A 27,001-nucleotide genomic window follows, 5' to 3' on the forward strand; every position below is an offset into this window, starting at 1 on the left:
CACTGCACACCAGAACAACTAGACACAAGAACAGTTTTTTCCCTGAACACCATCATTATGCTAAACAAATAATTCCCTCAACATTGTCAAATAAGTCTGCATTACCACTAATCTTCTCATCGTTCCTATCTCCTCCCACTTATGAGTTCATGACTGTAACCTTCTTGCTGGTATCCTTACAATTTATATTGACTATTTCCTAATATGATTTGATTGCTTATCTGTTCCCTATGACTATCATTAAGTGTTGTACCTTATGATTCTTGACGAATGTATCTTTTATTTTATGTACACTGAAGACAAATTCCTTGTGTGTCCAAACACACTTGGCCAATAAAGAATTCTATTCTATTCTATTCTATTCTATTCTATTCTATTCTATTCTATTCTATTCTATTCTATTCTATTCTATTCTATTCTATTCTATTCTATTCTATTCTATTCTATTCTATTCTATTCTAGATTAATCTCCCAACAGAATGAATTCAAAAGGGACATAAGGAAGAAGGACATGGAAACTGCTTGGTATACAGTGAAAAAATTATATTACAGAGTGCCAGGAAAGTAAGTTCAGTTATGCCTGAGAAAAGTATGAAAAAGAAGTTTGGTGGGAGGATGAAATGGCTTTGGATGTGAAAAAGAATGCATGTGTGAAAATGATTGCCCAAAAAATGAGGATGAGAGAAATATAGTTTTTATTTTATCATAGCTTTGGCTTGTTCTCGTTTTGTGTGGTTTATATATGTCACTCAAAATAGGGAATAACAGAAGAGGTATATGCATACATGCTTGTATGTAGGCATTGCATATATGGCCTACAAAATTTGAGAGGACCATGAGATGACAGCAACAAGATACAGAACATTTAATATCTGGATATTTTCAGCCAAGCTTAGTATGCCTATGATTATATGAAAGACTATTCATTTTTACATATTATAGAGATCATATACTACAGAAGTGTGTTTATAAGAGTGTTTTCCCTTGTCTTTTCCTCCCTATATCCTCTATATGTTCACAAATACACTTCAGAGTCCTATAGAGACAAGGTATTTAAGGCTATCTATTTGGTCTGCAAAATGACTGGTATCTGTGGAGTGTTGAATTGACCTCTATCAGGACTATGTCTCCCCTTCTGTACAGTACCATTTACTTGTTGGCCCTTGGATTGAAGTAAAATACTGAATAGAGGAACATAAATGCTTCACTTAGCCATGGCTAAATCAAAGACTATTCTCAGTTCAACTATTTTTCTGGTACCTAATTTCTGTCCATTGAAATACTTTATGCCTAATATTTTGGCAAACTGTTTCTTGCAACATGAAACTGTTTCTTTGCACACCTTTGGACTCTTGTCTGATCTGTGTATTGTTCACCACCTTCAACACTATTATAACAGGTAGGTAATAAAGACAATGTAAAAGACAATGTACTATATCCTGTTAAAACAACGGTCCCTAAATGTTGTTTGAATTTAGTATTCATAATCATAATGACCAACCGATAAGACCAGCGGTCAGAAATGGTAGCAGATACGCTCTACCAATGCCTGACTCAGAATGGGAACCCAAAGCATGGCTAATGGCTTCTAAAAACCCAATGTTAGCATTGTTCTTTTGCTATTTAGTTGTATACACTAGTCCTATAAGGCCAGTCAGAATCGGAAGCAAAATGTAGTACAGACTTGCATCTATTTGCCATTCTCTTTTTATGTAAACACAGAGCTATTTCTTGACATGGTAATCTTAATATACCCAACAACTTATTTGGGACACAGAATATAACCCTGTTGAATAAAATACAAGCATTATAAATCTAAAGTGTGTCCCAATATGAACGGGACCATTGTCAATCTAGAAGAGATCAAATACTACCTGAAGTAGTATTTCCATAGCTACCTGAATCATCTATCAACAAGAGTTCAGCGTTAGCTAAATTATGTTTCCGTTCATAAAAGCCCACGTAGCCCACAAATGTTTCCCACCCTACCTGAAAGAGTTAAGAAGGAAAAAATGTAACTCAGTGTAAGGTTAATAGTAAAGGTATATCATTCTGAGGATTTCTAGCTTATTTAGCCATAATTGTTAAATTGTTTCTTGTACTATAATATTTGGGGGACGATGACGACGACCAATTTTCTAAATAATAATAATAATAATAATAATAATTTTATTTCTATACCGCCCTTCTCCCGAAGGACTCAGGGCGGTGTACAGCCTGTTTAAAAACACAAACAAAACAACAATATAAAATTTAAAATAATTAAATAAAGTGGCTCAGATTTAAAACCCCAATAAATTTAAATATCCCAATTTAAAAGCTATTGTATTGTTAGTCCGGCCTGGCGGAATAATAGGGTCTTCAGTGCGCAGCGAAACGCCCGGAGGTCGGAGATCTTACGAATTTCCGGGGGCAGTTCGTTCCACAGGGATAATAACAAATAGTTGTTATTACTTAAGAATCACAGCTATTTAAGACTTATGCAGGGTTATTTCTTTTTATGAAAAATATGATGTTAATTGTACATCTATTTTAGACTCTTGACCAGGTAGCAATTTTCTAGTTTACTAAGCACTTTGAAATAAGGATTCTAAGCCACTTGGAAAGCACTCTAAACCTCTGGGCTGAGCCCCGTCAATCTTCAAGGTATTAGAGAACGAACTCGATTTATTTTCATCTTAAATAAAGATGAAATATTCTTTGGGACGCTATGTGGCTCAGTTTCCCTGTTGGAAAGAACTTATACCTCCCTTTTCTTTCTGGTTTTTGAGTTTAAGATCCTGTAGAGAAAACGTTAACTCAATAGCTTTGCATCTACTTAGCATACCAGGCAAAACAACCAGAGATGAAGCATTTGTGAGCAGAGATGAAGCATTTGATTCTCCTTTCTTTTCTGCAGGGGTCAAAAGCCCACAAAGAACACAGTTATGTCCCTTTCTATTTTCAGTGAAATGGGGTGGGGGGGACGACCCAATATTTTTGCTGTATCTATAACAGCTTGGAGTGGAGCAATTATGTTCATTCCTTATTTTCAAGATTTCAAGTTGGCCAGAATCAGCCATCATTGATCACCTTCAGACTACTTCAAGAATTTGAAAGTGAGGATAGTGAAGATGTCCTTAGAATCATGAGTTGGGAACTACTTTAAGTATTTTCCTACAGTCTAATATTTAGAAATATGCTTATATTCAAAATAAGGGAAGGGTCGTTATTCATCATAACAAGAATAAATATTGACAAAAAGAAAAAAAAGATCTGTTCCTATTTTTTGTTCCAGGGTTTCGCTTTTTTTATCATTACTTTTATTAATACATTAATAAAAAAGCTTTGATACTTCCGATTTTTAAATATTTCTTACAGCAACTTCTCCCAATAAAATGTGTTTAAGTGCATCTCAGGTTTTATTTTTATTTTTTTGTAGGCAAAAATAGCAGAGATGAAGCATTTTTGCAGGAGAATGATGGAATTTATTTCAATACTAAACCCTTCAATTTAATTAAAACATGGAAAATTTAATCCAAAACATGAAAGATGATTAAAGGTTATTTTTCTATATTTAAGGTCACTTTCTAAGCAGACTTGAAACTAAATACCAATTGACAGAATAAAACCTGTTTCTGAGTAAACATCCCAAGAGCTCCCAACTGAACAAATTAAGGAAAGATAACTATTTTAAATTTAATAACATCTTCAGAATAGACATTATTGAGACACTTGATTAGAATTCTAACGTTAGTGAGGAATTAATATTTATGGCTATGTTTTCTATACACTGAAAATATTTCCATTTGTATAAAACATACATGAGTATATTTTGAGTAAAACAAAAGTCAATATCATTAAATATTAAAATACTTTGTTTTGAAAACTTTAAGTATGATATAGTGAAATATCAATTAACAGTATAATTTGTGTTTTTTAAGTGTTAACAAAATATATGATTAAGAGGTGCTGGTAATTCTAACTATAACCATTTCACTTATGTTTATGACTATATTTTTATTCTTATTATTGACCTGACTTTAATTCATTTCCCTTGTAGTTATCTGAATTACCTTAAGATTCCTTGTAGGATTAGCATGTAATTTATACACTTGGCAAAAAAAAAAAAAATTGTATGTAATTTATACACTTAGTAAAAAATTAAAATAAAAGTTCTTATCAAACAACTAAGGAAGGCAAATGAAAAACTATTTTTCCTATTAAGGAATGTACTGGAAAGCACTACAGTATGGAAAACAGTATTAACTTTCACTTTTTTGAGTTTGACTTGCCTCAGAATGTTTTAATGTTTCCATAATTGTTTCATGTTATGGTTCCTAGTCTTTTCCTGGACATTTCTTACAATCACTGACATTAGCATAAGACATGGCATGGATTCCATAAGAACAAGAGTTAATAAAAGACTTACAAGTAATTGTTGCCATATGCTTTCTTGATTCCTGAATTATTTTTTAGTGGCAACACATTTTCCAAAGCTCAACTGCAAAATACTATATAAATATGATCTTTTGAAGTTGCACACAGTTAAAATTTTGATTTATGAATTCTTCAATATGTGCATATCTTCATTATATAAAATGTATCCACTACCTTATGGAGATTTAGGTTTTATCTTTCCCATTCTCAGTTGACGTAAATCTATGAAATCAAGAGAGCTTGCTGGAATGATTCAAGGTAGGACCATGATGTTTTAAACAATATTTTAATAAACAACAGATTCAAATGAAATTGGATGAAGAAATGAAAATAAAAATGATAAAAATCATCCCCAAACCAGAACTGTACTATTTAAAATGTAATAAAGCACCATTAGTTAAAATTGCAATTGTCGTTCAAGCTGAGTTTAAACATAAACTTTTTTTCCCCTGTAAAGCAGGTCAAATATCAGTTTTATGAACCTAAATTATGGATTATAGAGAAATATTTAGAGTGCTTCAGGTTAATAAGTGAAGATTGAAAAAAGCTATGATAACAAGGTAGGAAGAACATTTCTAAACCTAACGAAAAGCAACCAATAAGAAAACACTGGAAAATTATCTAATTTTCTCTTAAACATACCTGATTGTTCCATCAAAGGGCAAAGTTGTCTGCCACATATTTATAGCTGCCATATATCCTCAGCTGTGAATCTTTAATAGCCTTTTTAAAGAAAAATCTTATCTGTCAGTTTCGGACAGCTGCATATCCTTTACTGTGCATGACAGAAGATGGGAAGCTCTAGACTGCAACTGGTCAGGATAATGAATGAATCTGTCAGTAATTCACCCGGAAAAAGTCCCCTCCCTCCTCCTGGAACCTCAGAAGGGTTCCTTGACTACACTTGGGGAGTCCCACTGACATCATCATAACTTGCTCAGCTGCCATAGATGGCATTTGGACTGGATGGAATGGCAGAGCGCATGATGAGTGTAGCACGTGTGGAATGTCTAACATGAAAGTTCACAGGTGTGGCTGAGGGGGAACAGTTTACATCGGTTGCTATGGATACATGATTGGCTGACATGTCTTCAGAGCCCACAGGAGACACGGCAGCTATTTTTTAATAGGCTCATGAAATCAATCCCAGAAGGTTTGGAGTCAACGGCTAAAAAGGTTTAGTTGATTAAAGTTACATGATGCATGCAAGATAAATGAACCAAGACGTAAAATTTGTGGCATTTCCCAATTGAAGCTGATCATAAGAAGTAATTTTTGAGTTACTCATTTAAAATTGTTGGTGAACCTAGGAACTGAACAGCAACATCTGAGTCTACTAGTGATTCTCAGCAATGCAATTTTGACATGCAGGGAAATTGTACAGAAATACTAAGAAAGAATCCCCCCTCCTTATTCTCTCAATCTGCTGAAAGAAAACCTGATGTTCTTCTTTTAAAATGTGTCTGCCTCTAGGTCTTCGGCATAAGCTTACTGTCAGGAGGGCAGACAATCTATTTAATGACTGCATTGACGTCAATAGCATAACTGAAATACTTACTAAGATGCATGATTCCAACTTTCAGGGGGAAGCTTGTTTCTAAGCAATAGGAAAATGAGAAGTGGATTCGCTGTGGGAATGAACTACATCTGCAATGCAGGAAATAACATTTAGGTTGTAAGCAGTATCTTTCAAACACTAGTCAATTCACTCTTAGCCGTGTGGCAGGACAGAATCTGAAGATGCACTGGCATAAACCAAGTAACTCTTTGATCTCTGCCGATTTTAGAACAATTAATTTATTTTTCTCAATAATACTTTGTTGCATTATAAAGAGTCCTCTTACTGACTTCTGGCACAGAACGATAGCTAACATATCTGCTGGTTCCAGCTGTCTGCATCATCCAGTTTCATTACAAATAATAATACAAACATTACATTTGTATTAAGAAAAAAATAGGGCTAGATAGCAAAATATGGCGCTTGTTATTCTTTGTTGGTGACAGAATAGTCCCTTCTGCCTCAATTACACTTCTCTTTTCAGGGTCCACATTAACACATGAAGAGCTCACAGTTTAAAAAAACAGAGGTGGTGTATACAGAGCTCTTCTTTGTCCCTCTGAATGTGAAATACACTCACATTGATTTGATTTGCTCACATTGACCTGAAAGCTCATCATGTGATTTGAGACTTGACTAGCACTGAAAGATGTACTTGCATCTAAACAACTGCCTGAAAGGATTTGGTGTATATCTCATGACATCATTGTGCATGAAAAGCAAAAGTCTTTGTGAGAATTAGTTCTAGCAAGATCAGAAGTAAAACCTGAGCATGACACCAGAAAACCAACTTCGGTCTGACCTAAGCGTAGTATACAAAATTGTCTGCTACAACGTCCTACCTGTCAATGACTACTTCAGCTTCAACCGCAATAATACACAGGCAAACAATAGATATAAACTCAAGGTAAATTGCTCCAAACTTGATTGCAGAAAATACGACTTCAGCAACAGAGTGGTCAATGCCTGGAATGCACTACTTGATTCTGTGGTTACATCTTCAAACTCCTCAAACTTCAACCATAAACTGTCTACTGTGGACCTCACCCCATTCCTAAGAGGTCTGTAAGGGGGCGGGCATAAGGGCACCAGTGTGCCTACTGTCCCTGTCCTACTGTCCCCATTTATTCATATTCATTTCTTGTGTTCATGTTCATGTTTATACTTAGAATCTGTTTTCTCGTACATGTTTGACAAACTAAATAAAATAAACTAATTTTTTTAAAAAAAGATGCAAGGGTTTAAACCTGATTTCATTAGTAGCCACAGGAATTCTATACTAATGGCCCAATTAGTTTTTAACCATATGCTAAACCTACAAAGCAAAAATCTGCACCCTGGAATTCCCATCTGGGTTGGCTTCCTTTTCTAGTGATTGCTGAAAGGTGTTTGGCAGCCCTTTATTGATAATGGTATTGACAGGACCAAGAACACTTCCATACTTCCAATGTTTTCATTCCCCCATACCCTGTAAAGCACTTTTGACAGCAACCCTGAATTCTCTCTCTTTCCATAACACCAAAAAAGAAATAAATTGCTAGCAATCACCAACCCACATTTTTCAGAACATGCCTTTGTGTATATTTCACTGATACTCTGAAAAAAACAAACAGAGAAGCTTGTTGTAAAAAAAAAGAAAATGAACGAAATGATTGAAATTCTGCAAAGCTATCCCAACAATCAAACCACCATCCCTATGTTGCTTTTCAAATTCATGGTTAGTTGTGAAAGTGAAATCATAACATGCTGGCAATTTTGCAATCAGTTTTTCTCCTCGATACTAGTAATCAGACTTTCATATTGCTAAGGTGCTGAAATGGTAGAGAGGTAAGTGAAATTCTAAATAATTCAGGAATAGGATGCTGAATCTTGCTAAGAGACAAGACTGACTGTTCCAATCCAGGAGGCAGATGAAAGCAGATGACTCTCCACCAATGAGAAAATAGTTAATGCAATACAAAGAAAAGCAGCTCTCAAAACTGTGAGAGATGTCGTGAGATAAAACAGCTTCTGACCATATTCCAAAACCAAATAAATTGCTTATGTGGAAGTACCACAATTTATCTACATAAAGCATTATTACCCTGTTTCCCCCAAAATAAGGCATCCCCTAAAAATAAGCCCAATTGGGCTTTTGAGCACATGGCAATAAGGCCAAGTACTTGTTTCAGGGTTCAAAAAAAATATCTTATTTTTGGGGAAACACAAGTACTTACTCCCTGAGCCAGGTCAGAAAATTTTCAGGGTTTTCATGAGATTATGGGCAATGGTACTAGTGTCTCATGGTTAATTTATTTAATCTATCTATTGTAAATAGGAGGTTTAGTGCCAAAGCTATACATCTCATAGCAATTTTGAAAATGTCTATGGAGATTCTCAGTCATCCAGGTCATGGTTGGGGTTAAAGAGGCCATCTATGTCGAAATTGAATAGCCCTCTCGCAACAGAGGGGGAGGGAGACAACATCATCTATCTCCAATCTACAACACAGTCCTTTCAACAGTTCCAAGAAGGCTTCACACCAATTTGCACCACATGGGTGACTCTGATGACGCAGATAAACCTCCAGATGACCTTAATGACATGCTAAAAGAATGCAAATGTCCAGCTGTCTGCAAGGAGTATAAATCTTTCCATTTCCCATCATCCAGTCAAAGCTGAAGAAGCTTCTTAGATGAGAAGTGAAATGTCTTCAAAGAAAAACCAGAAAGTCCAGTTGCCTCTTGAAATAAGCACCTTTGGGACAATCTTGAGAATGCCTTACAGAGTCTGAATGAATAATTATGGTAGCTAATTGATAATCTAACAATTCACTTTTTGGGTAATTCGTACACAAAAACACAATGATCTAAAACATGAATCTATACATATTTTTCATGTAAAGTCATTCAAAGAACTTAAATAATGGTAAAGTGAGACAAAACATGTCAGAATATACCCAGAACAGAAAATGCTTAGTTTCAAGATGTAAGTAAGATAGTTGCAACCCCAAAGTTTCTAAACTATTTTCAGTCAGCACATACAATCCAAACCTGAAGGCATTTCCTATCTGCCTTTAATCTACTAAAACATCCTTCCCTTCAATTGACACTACTGCTTATGTCCCACCATGGCACTTCTTTCCTGTCTGCCTACTCCCAAATTTTCCTAATAACCAACTTTTCAAAGTCTTCTTCTATTTTATCTAAAATCAAATATATCCTTTCAATGTTGGTTTTCTATAAATAATAGGGTAAATAACACTTTTTTTGGGTAGCTTGTTATCCAAAGTTGTGATTCAGTTTCTAGCTAATACTGGATTCTCTCTCTTAAAAATAAAAATAAAGTTATTGTTTTATCTACAATAAGGTGAAGATGCCTTCAAATGATGCAGTTTTCATGACAATATTCATGCAAGTGATTTGCCACTTTCTAAGACTTCTGGGTTGATGCCATTTGAATGTAAAACATAATTCACTACCAAGAAATGTTTTTGTTTTCATAAATGTGTAATATTTTGTTTGTTTTTAAAGCTACCTTCAGAAGAATCTCCTGTGGAAGAGTGTAATACTTCATCCTGTTTTGAATTTCAAAATGTATCAGTTCAACAAACTGGGTTAATAAATACATCCGGATGTGAAAAGACACACACGCGCATAGACACGGGCATCTTCTATTCCATTTTATCCCCCAACCCCTAATCTCTTAACAACTTTATTGAGAGATAACAGCTGGATGTCATTCAGAGAAGCCATTCACAAAGAAATACTATAAGGGTTTCAACCTGGCCTTCTTAACCTCAGCTCAACTTAACAGCACACAGTACTCCACTTGAATACTGTTTATTATGCAATTGCAGAATTCGTGTTCCAACACTCTATTTGTTTATTTGTACAATACTTTCCTTTATTATCCCACAAGAACCTTTTAAATTAATGAACACATTTCTGTATTTTCCTATGGTCTGTAATTGAAACAAAATAAAAGGGAACAATTTCAGCAGTTTAAAAAAAAAAACACAGGATGTATTACTAGAAGTGTGTGTGTGTGTGTGTGTGTGTGTGTGTGTGTGTGTATGCGCCCCCCCTCCCCCGTCTGTATATGTAATAGTTTTGTACTCTTGTAGGTTTAAGGATGAAGCAAGTACACTATGTTACAATAAGACTGAATAGATGCTTCAAGAAAATTTAGTTCAGCAACTGGTGTAGCAGTGGAAAAGGTTGTAGGTTGGCTTCAAACTCAATTTCAATGTATAGACAAGAAAGCCAAATTTCTCATAGCCCACAGTGACAAAATGGTGCCCATAATATTAATGTAACATAAAGGGCTCAGTCTCATAAAAGACAGTGAAAGTGAAGTCTTTTCAACTCTAAAAATGTAGTCCTTCAATGTCAGAAGTTCTCTGTGGGCAAAAGTACCGGTAATTCTAGATAATTGTTTAAGATAGTGCTGACTGAATGCCATTTATTTACCATGCTAAATTGACTCTTAGAATCAGATATATTCCCTTAACTTACACTGAAAATGTTGAATGAAATCTGTTGCATATTTTTCTATTTTAATTTTAGGAGTTTTGCATGTCTCCTTACAGAAACTAAATCAGATTTTTAAAGCAAAGAAAATGATCGCAGAATGAATACATTAATTTACTGTGTCAGTGCTATGAATCAAAATATAATAGTGTAGTAAATGGAGCACAAGCCTTGTTACTAAGAAATGGGAAACCACATTCCATATATTACATCAAAATATATTTCAATCTCTATACTGGATAAATGTGCACACAATAAAGGATCATGTTTCAAATTAGTAAAAAAGTATATTATTCTTAAAATAATAAGACTTAAGAACAATAATTCACATTGAGCTAATAAGATATAATAGGTAAGATATAATGTATGCCAAATACTGAAACTGCTACTTAAGCAGCATATGATGATTACTTTTGTCTTTACATTTCATGTTGGGACTAAATCTTATTATTATAACTAGAGAAATATTTTAAAAGATCACTTATTACAACTTGTTCTTTTATGTTCAAGCATCACTCAGGTTGCATTGACATTGAATCAATGTGTACTGTTCAGTTAGGCATAACATTGCTTCTGTTATTGGCATATTAATTATGCCAATTTGGTGGAGTTGTTAAGGACCAAGAAGTCCACCTTCAACCATGGAAACTCACTGGGTGACTGTGGGCCAGTCACTCTCACTCCAATTTACACCACTTTGGGAGAAAAAGTAGAGGAAAGAGTGATCTGAACACCACAAACTCCTGGAAGGCTGAATATAAACTAAAGACTCATCATCACTGTTATTCAATATTTTGACTAACTGCAGCTTGATTTACACTTACTCAGAAGTTTTCTTCAAAATAATTTAGACCAAGATCTATTTTCTAGTTAAACTTAATAGAACAAGGGTGGCAAAAGAAATATGGCAGCCTAAAAGAGAAATGATATTTGCTCGTTTTCCATCTCCCTCAGCTATACCAAATCTAATGCCAATCTAATTATTCTGTAATGATCAAAATTCTTAAGTCTTCCTGAATTAGGAATCGAAACCTACAATCACAGCCACAGTCTAAAGAGTGTATGGGAAAAATTCATTGGTATAAATTATTAATTTCTGAAGTACCGGTATAATTTTTAAAATGTGGTGTGTGTGTCTGTGTAGAAACAAAGGGATAATACAGGTACTCCTCGATTTACAACAGTTCAAGGTTATAATGGCACTGAAAAAACAGACTTTTGACTGTTTTTCGGTTATAACCTTTGCAGCATCCACATGCTCATGTCATAAAAATGCTTGGCAAGTGGTTCATATTTATGACCGTTGCTGTGCCCCAAGATCATGTGATCACCTTTTGTGACCTTCTGATAAGCAAAGTTAATGGAGCAGCCATATTCACTTAAAAACTGGGTTGCTAAATTATCAACTGAAAGAAAGGTCATAAAAACTGCAAAATTCACTTAACAGATGTCTCACTTAACAAGAGAAATTTTGGGTTCAATTGTGATCATAAGTCTATAACCTGTGGTCTATAACCTGTATAGGTACATTAAGTCTGTTTAAGCCTTGGCAAGATTCAAGGCATCTAATCTAGCATACAAGAAAAGGGAATTTTGCCACCACATTAGTTAGCAAATTCATTTACTCCTTTCTCTGTACAGAGTGAGTCATCTAAGTGGTGGTGTCAATTAAATATTTCCCAACATCTAATTTATCATTTGTTGCTGTAGTTTAGATCAAGCGTACATTTTCTAGAGAAATCTTGTTGGGTTTGGGGCAGATATCTGAAAACTAGTTTCCACTTTAAAAGAAAGCAGAGACAAAAAGGGGCAAGAAAACTGATGTTGCAATTAAGCACAGGACCATTTGTATTCTTCTAAAAATAAAGAAAACCAAAGAATAGGAAGCATTACAGAAGGAAAACTGAATTGTGCACTTTTGAAGTAGTGATATACTAATACTCATATGCATAACCTATACCAATGACTAACCCAGGTAGTATTTGAGATTTTAGAAAAACAGTGCATAACCTTTGAAGAATGATCAACATTTTCTAATGCCAAAATATGGTAGGCTTATTTCAGAATAATACTATACCCTCACAACAAAATTGCAGGCTGATAGAATACACTTCAAATGGAATATATCTGCTCAAAGATTCAATTGTATCAAGTGACTCTTGATACAAGGTACCTGCCTTTTGTTGAATAAAAATCCATTTAATACTATACAAATAATGAAAAGAAGTAGAACACATTGATGATAGAGCTAAGAATTAATTTTACTTTAGTCCTTATTTAATGCAGATGAAATAAAGAAAACATGACCCATTTCTCAAAAAGAATGGAAGCTGTCTTTCTGAACGTCAGGAATACTGGCTGGCATTCTAGTGGCCAACTGTTTCCAAATCAATTATGCTTACTAAATTTGGATATTATTTTCTTCCAAATCTGTGTAATAGAGGAAACCATTTTTTTAAAAAAAAATCTAATATTCTAGTTCCATCTGGCTTTATTATTACAATGAAAAACATATATTGCCCTAGTTACCAATGTTCTCCAAATTCCAACAGAATTTAAATTTTATTATCCTTGTCCCTAATTTTAATTTTTTTATATTCAGTTGTTATATTTTTAACATTTTACTATTTTCATTGTACCTAGGGCAGAGCCCCTCTGGATAAAAGATAGGTAGTTTCTAAATATTTATAAATTTATAAATATTTTAAAAATAGAGATAGATAGATAGATAGATAGATAGATAGATAGATAGATAGATAGATAGATACAGATAATTCAGCGTCATATAGTAAAAAACTAAATAATCAAATTATATGAGTTAACAATCATACAGCTAAAGAAAGATAACTCAGAATGGTTACCTTATTCCGAGTCCTGGGAATATTGAAATAAATGCTTAAAAAAGTAAACCTTCATTTAATTTGATTCGACATCCATGTTATTTTATTGGCAACATTAGAGAATTTGCTTTTTCAACTTTTCAATTTCATCTAAAAACTTTCCAACTTCCCATCTAAGCATAGATCAGTTATGATCTTGCCTAGCTTTCTGAGATCATCAGTGGTGGATAGGGGCCGCTACTGAACAGAAAATTGGCCTATTTAAAGTAACAAAGGGGTATTGGAGAAAATTTGAATTCGCTTTTGCAAATGTTAAAAGGAAACTTTTAAAAATTGTGGCAATATATTTGATCCCATTGTATTCCTCTATTCTAGAGAGCAAACATCTGAATCAGTGTTCCCAGTAATCTCAGTTGTACTACCATGCTTAGAAATAAGGCTAAGCATGAATTTCAGGAAGATTTATGTCTGCAGGAGTTGCTTCTGGTGAGGAATTATAACTGACATCCCATTGCCAGTAGGAGACATTACAGCTAAAAACAGCAGCTGAATGCTGGATTCTGACTATTAAAATCTTTCTGGAGTAAGGAGACATACTGAGATCAGCTTTAAGTACTCCAGACAGGTGGTCTTCGTCTCTCTCTGTGTGAGAGAGTAGATGGCATAAACTGCATTTTTGTGGTTGGCTTGTAGGCAGCTAGAGGTCACAGGATTACATTGAGCTCACAGCTGTCAATGTAGCCTTTAAGAACTTAAAAGTTCTGGCTGAACCTCAGAATCATGTTGAATTTTATTTTTATTTTTTTCTATTGCTCTTTTTATCCTTCAAAACTGCAAATTTGATCACCAGGTGAATTTTTCCACAATCATTTAACAAAGGTATTTTTTATATTGAAAATTTATTTTCCGAATATACAGCCAAAGAGGGATAATAAGTCTAGATTTCAGAAAGTTTTAAATGGATTAAGGGTTCAGATGGATTTGGATCAGAACTCTGAAATTAATTGTAACAATCCTTTCTTGTGATAATCTTTTTTATATTTACATCTGGAAACAAAATAAGTAATAAGATGACTTTGAAGGTTGGTTTTTAGAGGGCATAAAGAGATAAATAGATCAGTGGATTTCTTTAAGAGAAATTTGTAATTATTGCATGCATACCCAAAATAATTTTAAAGTTATCTTCTATAATAGGAAAACTTTACTATGCCTTTAAAGAACTACCTCCATTGAATAAAACTGAAAGTGATATGAATGTGACTTAAAAAATGGTACCCTGCAAGGAAAAAGATGAAATAAAGGATATATAAAAATATGATATATTGGATGTAAAAACCAAACTAACTGATGTAAAAACCAAACAACTACAAAACACACAGAACTGAAGAAGCTTCTTGAATGAGAAGTGAAATGTCTTCAAAGAAAAAATAGAAAGTCCAGTTGCCTCTTGAAAAAGCACCTTTGGGACAATCATGACCTGGATGACTGAGAACCTCCATAGATAAAAAACACTCAAAAATACTAAACCACAAGTGTAGTTTGGATAACTTCTTTCCAATGGAGTTACAAAAGGAACTTATTGAAGTTGTTAACAGTTTTGTGACAAATAGTGAAAATATGATCTAGATAACCATTTTATATTGGATTTACAACAAGGGTTGATAGAAGTCTTAATAAGTCTGGGAGAAAAGATGAAGAGGGCTTGTAAAAAAAGCAGATACTAAAATATTATTTGAGAGGATTAAAGATTGCTGGGAGAAAAAAGGAAAGAAGATAAAATTGGTTTATTTGATTAGGGTTAGAATAAATCAGATCTTATCTCTGATGAAGTTTAATGCATTTTAAAATTAGGGTTGTATGACAATGTTTTAAAATGTTTATTTAAAAACGAGATGGAGAAATTTGTTTAAATAGAAAAAGGAAAGATTCAAAGTGGGTTTATTAATGTAATTTGTAATAATAATATGTTATCATCCTTAATTGACTTTTTCTGATTAAGATGGAGTGAAGAAATTTTAAAGATTTGTATATAGAGAATGGATGGGTATGGCATAAAGAGGTGATTAGGAAGGTTTCTTCTTTCTTATGCAATTCTATGTAACGTGTATTAGTTCTATGTGTAAATATAACCTTTAATAAAATTATTTCCAAAAAAGGGAAGATTTATTCATGGAATTGTTGCAGTGACCTAGAATGTTTATGCATGAAGAATTGTTGCATTTCAGTTGACACATACCATTAATAGTTAGGCATACTGTTTTTGTAAAGAGCATATTGAGCAATGAAATCCATCCCTTTGTTAAATGAAATGATTGCTCACAATTGTTTTTTTGTGTCCCCTTTACTGTAAAGTCTTCAACAGTGAACCCTTTGCATTTCAACAATGAATCATTTCCTCCATCCTCTTCCTGTCTGCCCCTATACCACTCTTCTTTTAGGCATTTTTTGTGTGTGCATACCATCTGTTTCTGTTCTCCTCACAAAGGTTCTTTCTCATCTCTGCTACTCAGTTGTGCTGCAAAACACAACTAATGACAAAACAGCTTGAGTAAGCTATGCTCGACCAGCAAACATCCATTATAAAAATGCATAATGATACCTCTCTGCTTGATGCTGTAAATGTACAGGACAGGCCCTGTAATTGAACAAAGCAATATTCCCCCGCCCCCCAACAGAACACATACCTTGAATGTTTACTTTGGAGATGGGTAGCTGACTTGCTGCTGGAGACCTCCTGTAGAGGAATGAATTGAAGTTTATTATATGGCTGCACTGGGATTCAGAGATGCCTGTGAATACAATGCAGTTTTCCTCCCTATTAATATAGATTAAGGGTTCACTCTATAGGAGTAATGGGTAGCTGAAGGCTAGAGATGCCAGCTAAACCCAAATTTGAATGGAGGATACGCCACATAGTATCTTCCCTTCAAATTTGTAAACATTTGTAAGTTTAACATCAGCTGCCAGTGAGGTGATCCATCCATGCTAATGTTTCCCAACTTTGGCAATTTTAAGAGGTGTGGACTTTGACTCCGGGAAAGCCACAGTCAGCAATACAGTATGGGGGAATTCTGGGAATTGAAGTCCACGTCTCTTAAAGTTGAGAAATGCTTCTGCATGCAGTCTAAAACAGCTAAGTGCATCTTTTCATGTGGAGGAACCTTCAAACATTGGCCTATCCACCTGGCAAGTCAATGCCTACAAACTGCTTGCCTCAAAAAGCAGCTGTCACCCAGATTCAGTGTCAAGGGCTTCCATACTGCTTGTTTAGGAATGTAAAGTGAAATCATACTGCATGTTCTCATGACTGAGAAGAAATGTGAAGAGCATGGGTGCATCTGCATTAGAGTACTCTGATCAGTCGACACAAACTGATGATAATACTTTTAAACATGTAAGTATCATCCTTCTGATTTTGCCTTCATGAGATTCCACAGGGAAGAAAAACCTAGTTTCCTCAAATAAACATTAAGTAACCCAAACAGCTAAATAACGGATCTGAACAATGGACAATGAAAAGTAATAAATATTTTACAAATACTTCCATTTAAAATTATGCCAGGCTTGGAACAGGTGCTTTTACAGGCCGTAAAGCACTCCTGGCCATCGCCCCAACTTCCCCCCAATCACGTGACCACATTTTAGGTGCTTGGCAACCACTTTGCCTTCATGTGACTGCAATTTGTAATTTTCTGGGGAAAATGCCCATTCAGAAGAATGAATTTGCACTTACAACTGTGGCATTTGCTTAATGACTGCAGATTCGGTTAATGAACACAGTGGCTCATTTAACAACTGCTGCAAAAAATGCTGTAAAATTGGGTCCAGTCACATGAGGATAACTGTAAATCTTAAACAGGTTTCTCCAAATGCTGTACCACAATTTCTGTTATATTTGAACATTGACAGGACATTTTCAAAATCTGCCAATTAACAGATAGTGAAAATTTCAGTACAAATGGTGTCATTATTGAACAATTTAATTTTTTTCATAATTCATTCCAATACGGTAAACTAAATTTAATGTGATTTTCAAAAATAGGACATACACACAAACAAAATATATTAGGAGAAATCTATTTTTAAAATACACCTTAAACACAATAAATATATTAGGAAAAATGTGAATGATATACATATGATTTTTCATTAAGAATTTGTCATTTTAAAGAAACCAGAAGTTGTTGCACCTAAGAGATAGAATAAACTAACAATAGAAAAAATGAAAAACCAAGATGAACCAAACTGACATTCCTACATGAAGACCAAAGCCATAATTATGTTTCTGCAATTCAAATCTAAACTCCAAATAACTGCTTTGGGGATTAGCTTGTATTTCAATCCAACCAATATTTGGATTGAAACTTCCACTGATTTTAAACAGGACGTACTTCTAAATAGATAATTCATAGTTTTACAACCTTAAGGTATGATTACAACAGTTAATTAAAAATAAAAATGAAAAAAAGCAGCTTACTTGTTTGACGTTCCCTGCAGATTAGTTAGTATTGTAAAATTATTTCTTACACTTCTCAAACTTGCCAAGACCTATTAAAATGTAAGAGTACACTGAATAACATAATACATTGGAAGAACTCAAAATGTAGAATTATATAAATATGCAGGTGTTCTTTGAAGTCCCACAAATGTCTGAAGAGAATTAAGCAAAAATATTTTTATTAAAACAAATTGGTTTCAGCTTTTAAAATTATGTTTAAAGCCATAAAATAACAAGGACTTATATTATTCTAATCGATTAAACAATATTATAGCTCACATCATATACAGTAGTGGCCAAAATTGTGGAAATCTTTTGGGGAAAGTGTATTTTTGAGGTTTAATGGCTAATAACACAACTTTTTTTTTGCAGCAGTACCATAAAATTATCTATCAATGGAAATATAATTTAGTTAAGAATGTAATGCAACAAAGGTTGTTCAATTATCTGTATTCGATGAAAAATTATAGCCAAATAACCAGAAAAAGGAAGCACAACTTGCTCAGATTGATATCAGGTAACTTTCCTTCATCTGATTGTAGCGAATGAGCATGAGTGTTTAGAGAGCCAATCAGGTGTCATCTTGTTTTGGCCAATCAGATCACAGTAGGATTCAGTTATTAATGTCATGTATTGAAGCTGAGAGGAGGACATTTGTCAGTGTGTTATGTGATTACTATCAAGTTGGTTGGGGGTTTTTGTGTTCTTTCATTTAGTGAGCTTGTAAAACCTAATAAAATTAAAGTAATGGTGCAAAGAGTTAACTGGTTACCCAGAAAGTGATGTAAAATAGTATTATTAAGTGAACAAGGCTACAGTTATAAAAAATTAGAAGAAAAAATGGTGGAAACTTAAGCAAAGGTGGCATTTTTAAGTTTTTGAAGAGGTATAAGGAGACTCAGTCACTACAAAACCACACTGGTAAAGGCAGGAAAAGGTGCACAGCAGCAAGTGATGATAGAAGAATTAAGAGACTGTGCCAACGTGACAGAAGAAAATCATCTGGGTGCATACAAGATGAAATTGCGCAATGCAGTGTGAAGTTGACTGCAAGGACTGTTCGGCGCAGACTGCAGGAATTTGGCCTAAAATCTAGAATTCGACAAAAAAAGCCACTTTTATTTCTCAAACAAAGGTTGAAAAGCATTAAATTCTTGATTAAATTATTTCCATTGATATATAATTTTATGGTACTACTATAAAAAAAGTAGTGTTATTAACCATGAAACTTCAAGAATACACTTTCCCCAAAAGGTTTCCACAATTTTGGCCACTGCTATATCTCTAATACTAGATATATGTTGCAAAAATCTGGAAAATCACCAGATGGCAGCAAAGAGATAATAAAAATTCTAATTCTTTGCTTCCGCTTAATGTCCATATAGATTTTTTGCAGCCCAGATTTATATAATACATATTTAATTGAGTTTTATATTCATATGTTTGAAAATAAAAAATTACAGTCTATTTATTATCAATAATAGTTTGAAGGTATACAATAGACAATAACTGGAAAAGAGAATAAAAGTTTATTGTGTGACTATAAAAAGTTGTTAATAGCTTAACAGTTAAAACAGGGCTATAGGCCCTGGAATTACTGAAATCTTGAAAAAAGTAGCAATGCCGCAAAACGCAAAGAAACTTAATTACTTTGGCAACATCACAAATATAATCTATTGCTTGTATTTTTTTCTTCTGAAATAAATTAGTTTTTCTATTTCCAAGTCTGGCATTTATAAATTGTGCATTGTTATTGGGAATGTTAGTCACATTAAAGAGGTAAAGAGGGCCAGTTTGGTTTAGTGGTTAAGGCACCAGGCTAGATACAGGAAGACTGTGAGTTCTAGTCCCACCTTAGGCATGAAAGCCAGCTGGGTGACTTTGGGCCAGTCCCTCTCTCGGCCAATTCACTTCATAAAGTTGTTGTTATGGGGAAAATAGAGGAAGAAGTTGAGTTGGTTATGTTCACCGCCCTGAGTTATTTGTAAAAACAATAAAGGTAAGATACAAATAAGTAAATAAAATAAAATTTTAAAAGCCATATTTAGGCTTTTAGTACAGTACTTCTAGAGGAAAAGCATACTGTGAGCAGCAAAATGGAAGTAAATTTAGCATAACATAGCTGGCAAGATTAAGGAAGCAACGATTTACACTAAAATAAATGTAATGCTAATCTGTAGTAAATACAGAACTGAAATAGGAATGTCCAGGTCTTTTATTGTGAGGTCATAAGAAAGTTGTCTTTTTGAATATTTTGAATGCTTTTTACCAGATCTTTCCTTGTGACATTATGAGATAATCTGACAACTGAATTAGTTGCTGTTAAAGGCATAAAACAACTGTTCAGATTATCAGATAAGTTTTCAGAAAGGGTTTTAGAAAACGAGTGGAGAATTTAAAGACTTTGAGGTCTAATGTGCCTAGGGGAACTGAGAAGGACAATGTGGGCAGGTGTGATGAGTGTAGGGATCCTGAGGCCCTGTCTAAGTGAAAAACAAACAGTATTTACACCTTCAGTTTGGTTCTCAAATGTTTTCATCCAATCTTGTTAGTGTTAGAAATTGTATTACAATATTTGGAACATACCTGTGCAAATGGTGTCACTATCAGGTCATCTCCATGTCTAATAAAAAATGAAAACAAAAAGGATAATGTGTTTTAGAAAATTTTGAAAAATAACTGTATAACTAACAATCATCACAATATCTTGTTCTAAAACGTTGACTAACTTTAAGTTTAATGGCTGTAAATTTCATGGCCAATGCACAAATTAAGATTATATACAACCAAACTTGTGAATAGTGATTTTAAATTAGAATGGGAATTTTTTTGCTGTATAGTTTTTTTTCTCTCCAGAATTGGAGTTGTTCAGGATTCTACCTTTTGCTTTCTGACTTATTTTTATAATTGATTCAAAAGAGTTTCTTCATTTGATCCTATATACATTTTCCACAGCATATGTATTAGAAATGACAACTTTCAATGTACAGGTTAGAGATGCCTTTCTATTTTTAAAAATTAAAAAAATATTTAGCATTTTATGCATTTTAGTAGTAGATCTATGCACAAAAATGATTTTAAGAGATACCTCAGAAAGTATGAGAATGGGCATTCAGTGCCTCTTTTATGTAGGCATTTCTTTTTTCAGCTTTCCATATGAAAAAGCCATGGCTACTTTAATGAACTGATTGATTATAGCAGCTGCCTCTTTCAAGTGAGTCCTTAAAGCAGCCATGTCTTTATTCAAGCTTGTATGAGGCCTGAAAAAGACACGGCTGCTTTAAAGAGATGCTGGGTTCTATGATGGAATGTAGTGAGGAACTTGATTCCCAGGAGGAAGGAGTGATTTCCACAAAAGTAAGAGGCAACTCACCTTAGCCCAGATATTATGTGTGAGACAAAGTGGATGAAACAGCCCCTTCCTAATAGTTTACAGACTATATTGTATATGCAGATAGTAGAGTTTGGTAAGATTTTGTCTATAGCAATAAAGAACTCGGCTTGGAAGAATTGCCACATGTCATTCTTGGTTTTGGGCTGACAGGTTGCAATTTCTGTGCATTTTAAAGTACCCCTTGCAAAAAAATTTTAATCATGCAGAGTCCTAGTATTTAAAATGCATGGATAAACTGTTTATCAAGTTAAATAATGAAGTGTTGGAGTTGTTTGTGTTTAATTATTGAAATATTTTCTGTCTAAATGCCCTACTTAATTACAAAGTGAGTCCAGTGAATCATTTTAATATATGTTGCTGATTTGAAATGTTTCTTACTTTAAAAAAAATATGTTATTATAATAAAGTGATAGTCTAAACCCAGGTTCAAACTCCCCATAGGCACATAAGGCAGCTAGGTGACCTTAGACAAGTTGTTCCTCTCAGTTCATACCAATATTAGTCTATATAACAAGTCATTGAAAAATAAAACACCTAATTGAATCATGCATTGATGATATTGCTCTAAGAATTACAATGAATGCAGTACAAAATGAGCAGACCCAGTAATCACGTGGCACAAACTTTTGGAATAACAACAGCCTTGTTAAAAACCTTTTTGTTTAAATCACTCTGATAATTTTCTATTTTATTTGGCCATGAATAATTGCTGCTAATTTAAATGGTTCTCTAATCAGAATGTATATCCAAAGAAATGAAATAATCCAATGAGAAATTAAAAAAATAAAGACTAGGAAATTCCAGTTAGGTTTATATACTAACTCTCAGTCGGAAAAAGGGCATAACATTATGAAAAAAAGGCCAGTTTTGGATTTCCTGGCTTTTGTTGACATACCCGGCTTTTAATCTATTTAAATACAGACAATTTGTCTGGATTTTCAATATGGAAAATTAGATAATAAGTATGCAAGAAATAAAAATAAACAGGTGTTCCTCATGTAAACTGTGATTATTCAAGCCCACCATTACCACTGTTGTTCCAGAAGCTGGGGTGTAACAGAATAATGTTCTATATTCTTAGTTTCTAAGTTGTCCAGAATTCCAGCTTCCCAGTCATTCCACTCCTTGTTCTCCCAAGTCCTGATGATCACTAAAAACTCATTCTTTATTGGGTTGTGGTTTTGGCAAGTAGAAGGAGAATGTTCCCTTGGATTCCACAGAATATACAAACATCTTTCTTTTCTTTTTCAAGTCGGCATATTCTGTTCTCTCTGTTGTTACGCTTCAGACCTGATGATATGGAGGTACTGAATTTTTGTATTAGAAAGAGGTTATTGCTCTTTGCCTGATGATGATATTCATGGAGCTGATAGCAACAACTACCCACATGATGATTAGATACACATACTTTTCTGATATTATCAGCTTGCAAACTGGTTTCACTTTTCTGAGAAAATTCTTCCTTTAAGAAGTTGCCCCAGGATTATTCTAGATCAACATTTTCCAATTTGTTGCCTTCAGATCTGTTGAATTTAGAATTCCAGTCTTCTCAGTAGAAATTCTAGAATATAATAGATCTACTTACTGTTCACTTGGAACCGAAGAATTCCGTGACATGGTCTTTGGTGACAGGTCATAGTCACTGTCTGATCGATAAAGAAATGACTCTCTACGCTGGCTATGCCCTGGAAATGTGGTGTGAAGCACAAGCCCTGAAGAAGAGCCAGCCTGAGGATCAAGTGGGCTACGACCAGGTGAAGGGCCATTTTCGACATCAAAGCTGTGAACAAGAAATTCATGAATATGACTGACATTGCATATTTATCATCTTAATTATGACTTCATTTTACATTTTCAAAGCTAAAAATTACAATCTCATACATCTTATCACAACTGGAAAACAGTGTGAAAATAATGTTTTTTGAAAGCTGACTGCCTTTATATTCTTGAAGGCATTTCTAACTTTGCTATTGTTTAGTTTTTGTTTCCCCGCAGCTTGAATCTTTAGTGATTCCCAGAATTCATTTTCCAAGGATCCTTCTATCCTAAGAGATACTGAGAAATATAGGCATCTATCTGTGAAATTAAAGTCAGCTTTGAGTATTTCTTAAAAGTATTGATTACAGTGTGGGAAAAAAGAAACAAGATATCAAATCGTGTTATAGAGATCTACAGTACAAAGAAAACTATGGATGTGAAAATTTATTTTTTAAAACAGTTGTTAAAAAAATAAACGCATGTCTATTTTTGGCTCTTAGTTGCAAGAACCCTGTTTTCAAGTAATTTAAAGTTACTGAACTATTGATAGGATATTTACAAACAATCTCATAAAATGCTACCAGTTCTTTGTCTAGAAATATGGAACAAGACTATATGGCTAGAAATTGGAAAAAAATCAGAATACGGATTTATACTGAAAAAAGTGGTGCAAATAGGAAAAAACCCATTAATTTCTTAAACCAGAAAATATTTGTTTAACATTTTACAAAGACTGATCCATACATATAGAAAGGCAAGCCAGAGGAACAGGGAAATTTCTGAAAAGACAAAGAGTAATGAAATCAGGTAGCTAATATAAAGTGGATAACAAAAAAGGAAGAGAATAAAAGGAGTTTTATTTTTGCTTCACTGACAACAGTCAAAACCTTTCATCGTGTAGGTCATAGCAGAATATAAACCATGTTAAAACTAACAGGTATACAGAAAACTTTATTTATTTTCCTCAAGAATCTTATAATGAAGATGAAGCTATTGAAACAACTGAATCTGTAAGAACAAAGGGGTTGTACAAAAAGTATTGTAGTTAAGGAACTGTACTCTTTTCAGTTTTTCTCCATCTTACTCTAATGGTTTGCGGAAATGACTTTTGGAGACAGGGGGAAGAGCTGCAGATTGGACAAAAATCAACTGAGCATGCAAAAGAAATGCGGGGGGGGGGGATGGCAAAAGTCTCAGAAGGAACCATCTCTAGTTTCTTGGACTAAAAGTGGGAGGGAGGGAAGAGATTTACGTTCCGTTAATTTTACAGTACAGATAGACTAATACTCTAGGTGTGCTTCTTGTCTGGACTGCCTTGCAAGGCTGACATCAATTTTGCAAGTCTGAAAAATTATCAATAAGTAAGTAATTCAGGTTTTATATTTCATAGATTTTATCACCAAGAATAACCTCCAGCAACTTTTATAATTGCAATAGCAAACATATGGCTCAGCAGCTTTCTTCCATTCATTGTTAAAATAAATATTTCTACAGATAAATTGCCCAACTGAACAATATGTAGTATTTATTATCTTCTCTTACAAATTGTATATGATGATAGATTAGGGAATTTTGGGGAAAAAATGAATCTAGAATCCTCTTTCCAACTTATTTTTTTTAATAGGAAGGATTTTATTTATGAAATAGTTACATCAGTTCCCACCTAGGGAATGAAATACTCCCTGCAGTTTAGATTTAGAATGCAGAACATTACCTAAGTATGTGCCTCTCATACTCATATCCTTCCTGCTGAGTCAAATACAATGCAAATCAGTAGGGCCTTCCAGATCTTTGAAGGAATTCCTACTTTGTTGATTCAAGTGTAGCATTTCTTTGAAACTATTCCAAAAAGCAAATAGGTACTCCCGTTTCTATGCAATGCAGTGGAGCAGCTGCTTCACTTCACTCAGTAATACTGCTTCTGTGTAGGCAAAAAAGCTCAGTCAGCAGGTTGTATCTGTTAATCAAAGTAAGCCAGCCTCAACTCAATTAGCAATACACATCCACAAGTGCTTCATCTGGAGGCCATCATCCATAATCTTCACATTCCTATGTAATAGTTTTTCCATTGGTCATAGATTCTTGTTATACTATACTTGCTTCATGTGTATTCATGAAAATACCAGGAGCTGCTACATTTAAAATGAAGGATGAATTAAATAAATTATGGAAGGAAATTCACTTTAGCAGCCTATGGAGGAACAGTACATTGTCCTTTCTCTCCCAACCATTTTTCCCATTCGAGATGGCTCTCTCGCATCTTTCTAGCTGGATTGAATATTTATCTTTGGAATTTCATCAAACAGCATTTTGCATAGTTATCCTCCTCTTCTCTAATTTCTCATCTTTAATTCCACCCCTCCTGAGTTAAATTTTCTATAGAAAAGTTGGCCATAGATGCATTAAAATATAATTTATAAAAGGATAATTTGGTCCTTTAAATATTAATGTGTGCTTGTGAAAGGCCCTGAACCTGAAAGACAAAGAAAATAGATGCCTCTGAATTATAGATTTGGACAGGACTATAAACTGTAAGAAGAACCAATCAATCAATTCTCATCCAAATGAAGTCTGACTTGCTGCCTTGGCACAATGAACAAACCAAAAAATTACATATCTTGAACATGTAGTGTGACCAGACAATGGATTAGAAAAATTGATCACTCTAGGATAGAAGTAGAAGAAAATGGACAAGGTGGATGGACTGGATCAAAAAGGTTACTAGAATGCCCTTGGAAATTTGCAAGAGAAAAGAACAAGATGAGGTGCAGTTTTTTTCTGGGCAGCTCCCAAGAGTTGACTTGATGACACCCATCTTGCAATCTAATTATATTCATCTGGCCCTATATCATTATAAATATATAAAAAGTTAGCAGAAATCAGATTGCATGTCTTTAGATTAAATCCATCATTCTGTCCTCAACATTATCTTAGATTTCTATCATATTAACAAATCTTTTATAAATCACCTATGGTGTTTTCAGATCCTGAAATGAAAATTTAAGACCTTATATGCACATAATATATAACGTTCACTGAACAATAACGTTTTTCAGTGTCCATGATTTAGTCAATACTGTGCAAATCTGCAATTTTTGACATTAAACATATCCATCATGATGAAGCCAGATTTCATTTATGGCTTATTGACTCTACATCAGGGGTGTCAAACTGGTGGCCCATGGGCCAGATGCATCATGCATAGGCCACGCCCACCCCAGCTCCACGAAGGGAAAAATGTCGTGATATGTCATGTGACGGCAATGTGATGTGGTGAGTTTGACACCCATGCTCTACATTGATGGAAAAGCATTAGATGTCCATAAACCACTGAGAAAAAGAAACTTTTCTAATACCTCTAAAAATACGAACAAAATAGCCACTAAATCATGTTTTAAAAGTTTGCCATTCTGAAAACTTCTGGGCACTGAAGTAACAAAACACCTGGAGGGTACCAGTATAGGAAGGCTGACATACACTAACAATGTTATTAACTCAGCTCAGCACTCACTTAGAACAGAGATACAGTACAGAAGCTGTCACATTCCAGATGGTGCTGAGTTATGATTCCCAGCATCTGTGCAGCTGGGGATGTTTGGAATTACAGTTCATCTGGAGTACGGTTGATTACTTGGAACTCATTCCAATGAGTTTGTTGTGAGCACTACATTTGTCATTGATTATTCAACATGGCGATGAGTAGCTAAATTCTGGTAATCTGAACAATTTAAGAATTCAGCAGATTTATCAAGGCGGGAAAAACAGCTATTATACTTGCATTCATATATGAATGCATTCATACATTCAAAACACACTATGTAAAACAGATGTTCTGAAGTAATATAATAAATCCTTACACTCAAGAGATAAGAATTCTATTTTCTTTTTTTTTTCTTGTTAAAATCACAATACTCCACAATGATTCCACATGTACCATGAAGTCAACTCACAAAGGTCATGAATTATATAATCTGTTTCAGACACAGAGTTATTTGTCTCCCTTCCTCCCTACTCCCAGGACTA

At 34.1% G+C, this 27,001-nt stretch overlaps 1 protein-coding gene across 2 annotated transcripts in view; it reads right to left on the bottom strand.

Annotated features, from left to right (window-relative positions):
• The window catches only part of PDE4B (phosphodiesterase 4B), a 234,649-nt gene that overhangs the window by 38,506 nt on the left and 169,142 nt on the right, over nt 1-27,001 (bottom strand). For both annotated transcript variants that reach the window (XM_070939481.1, XM_070939482.1), the window contains 4 exons: nt 22,806-23,000; nt 20,413-20,449; nt 17,806-17,876; nt 16,013-16,062 (listed from right to left, as the gene is read on the bottom strand). In XM_070939481.1, coding sequence (XP_070795582.1) covers nt 16,013-16,062; nt 17,806-17,876; nt 20,413-20,449; nt 22,806-23,000 — 353 coding nt within the window. The remainder of the gene's footprint in view (nt 1-16,012; nt 16,063-17,805; nt 17,877-20,412; nt 20,450-22,805; nt 23,001-27,001) is intronic.

Source organism: Pituophis catenifer, unplaced genomic scaffold (assembly GCF_029215685.1).
Source record: "Pituophis catenifer annectens isolate HBS135680 unplaced genomic scaffold, rPitCat1.0.hap2 SCAF_3, whole genome shotgun sequence".
In the NCBI taxonomy this organism is placed as follows: domain Eukaryota; kingdom Metazoa; phylum Chordata; class Lepidosauria; order Squamata; family Colubridae; genus Pituophis; species Pituophis catenifer.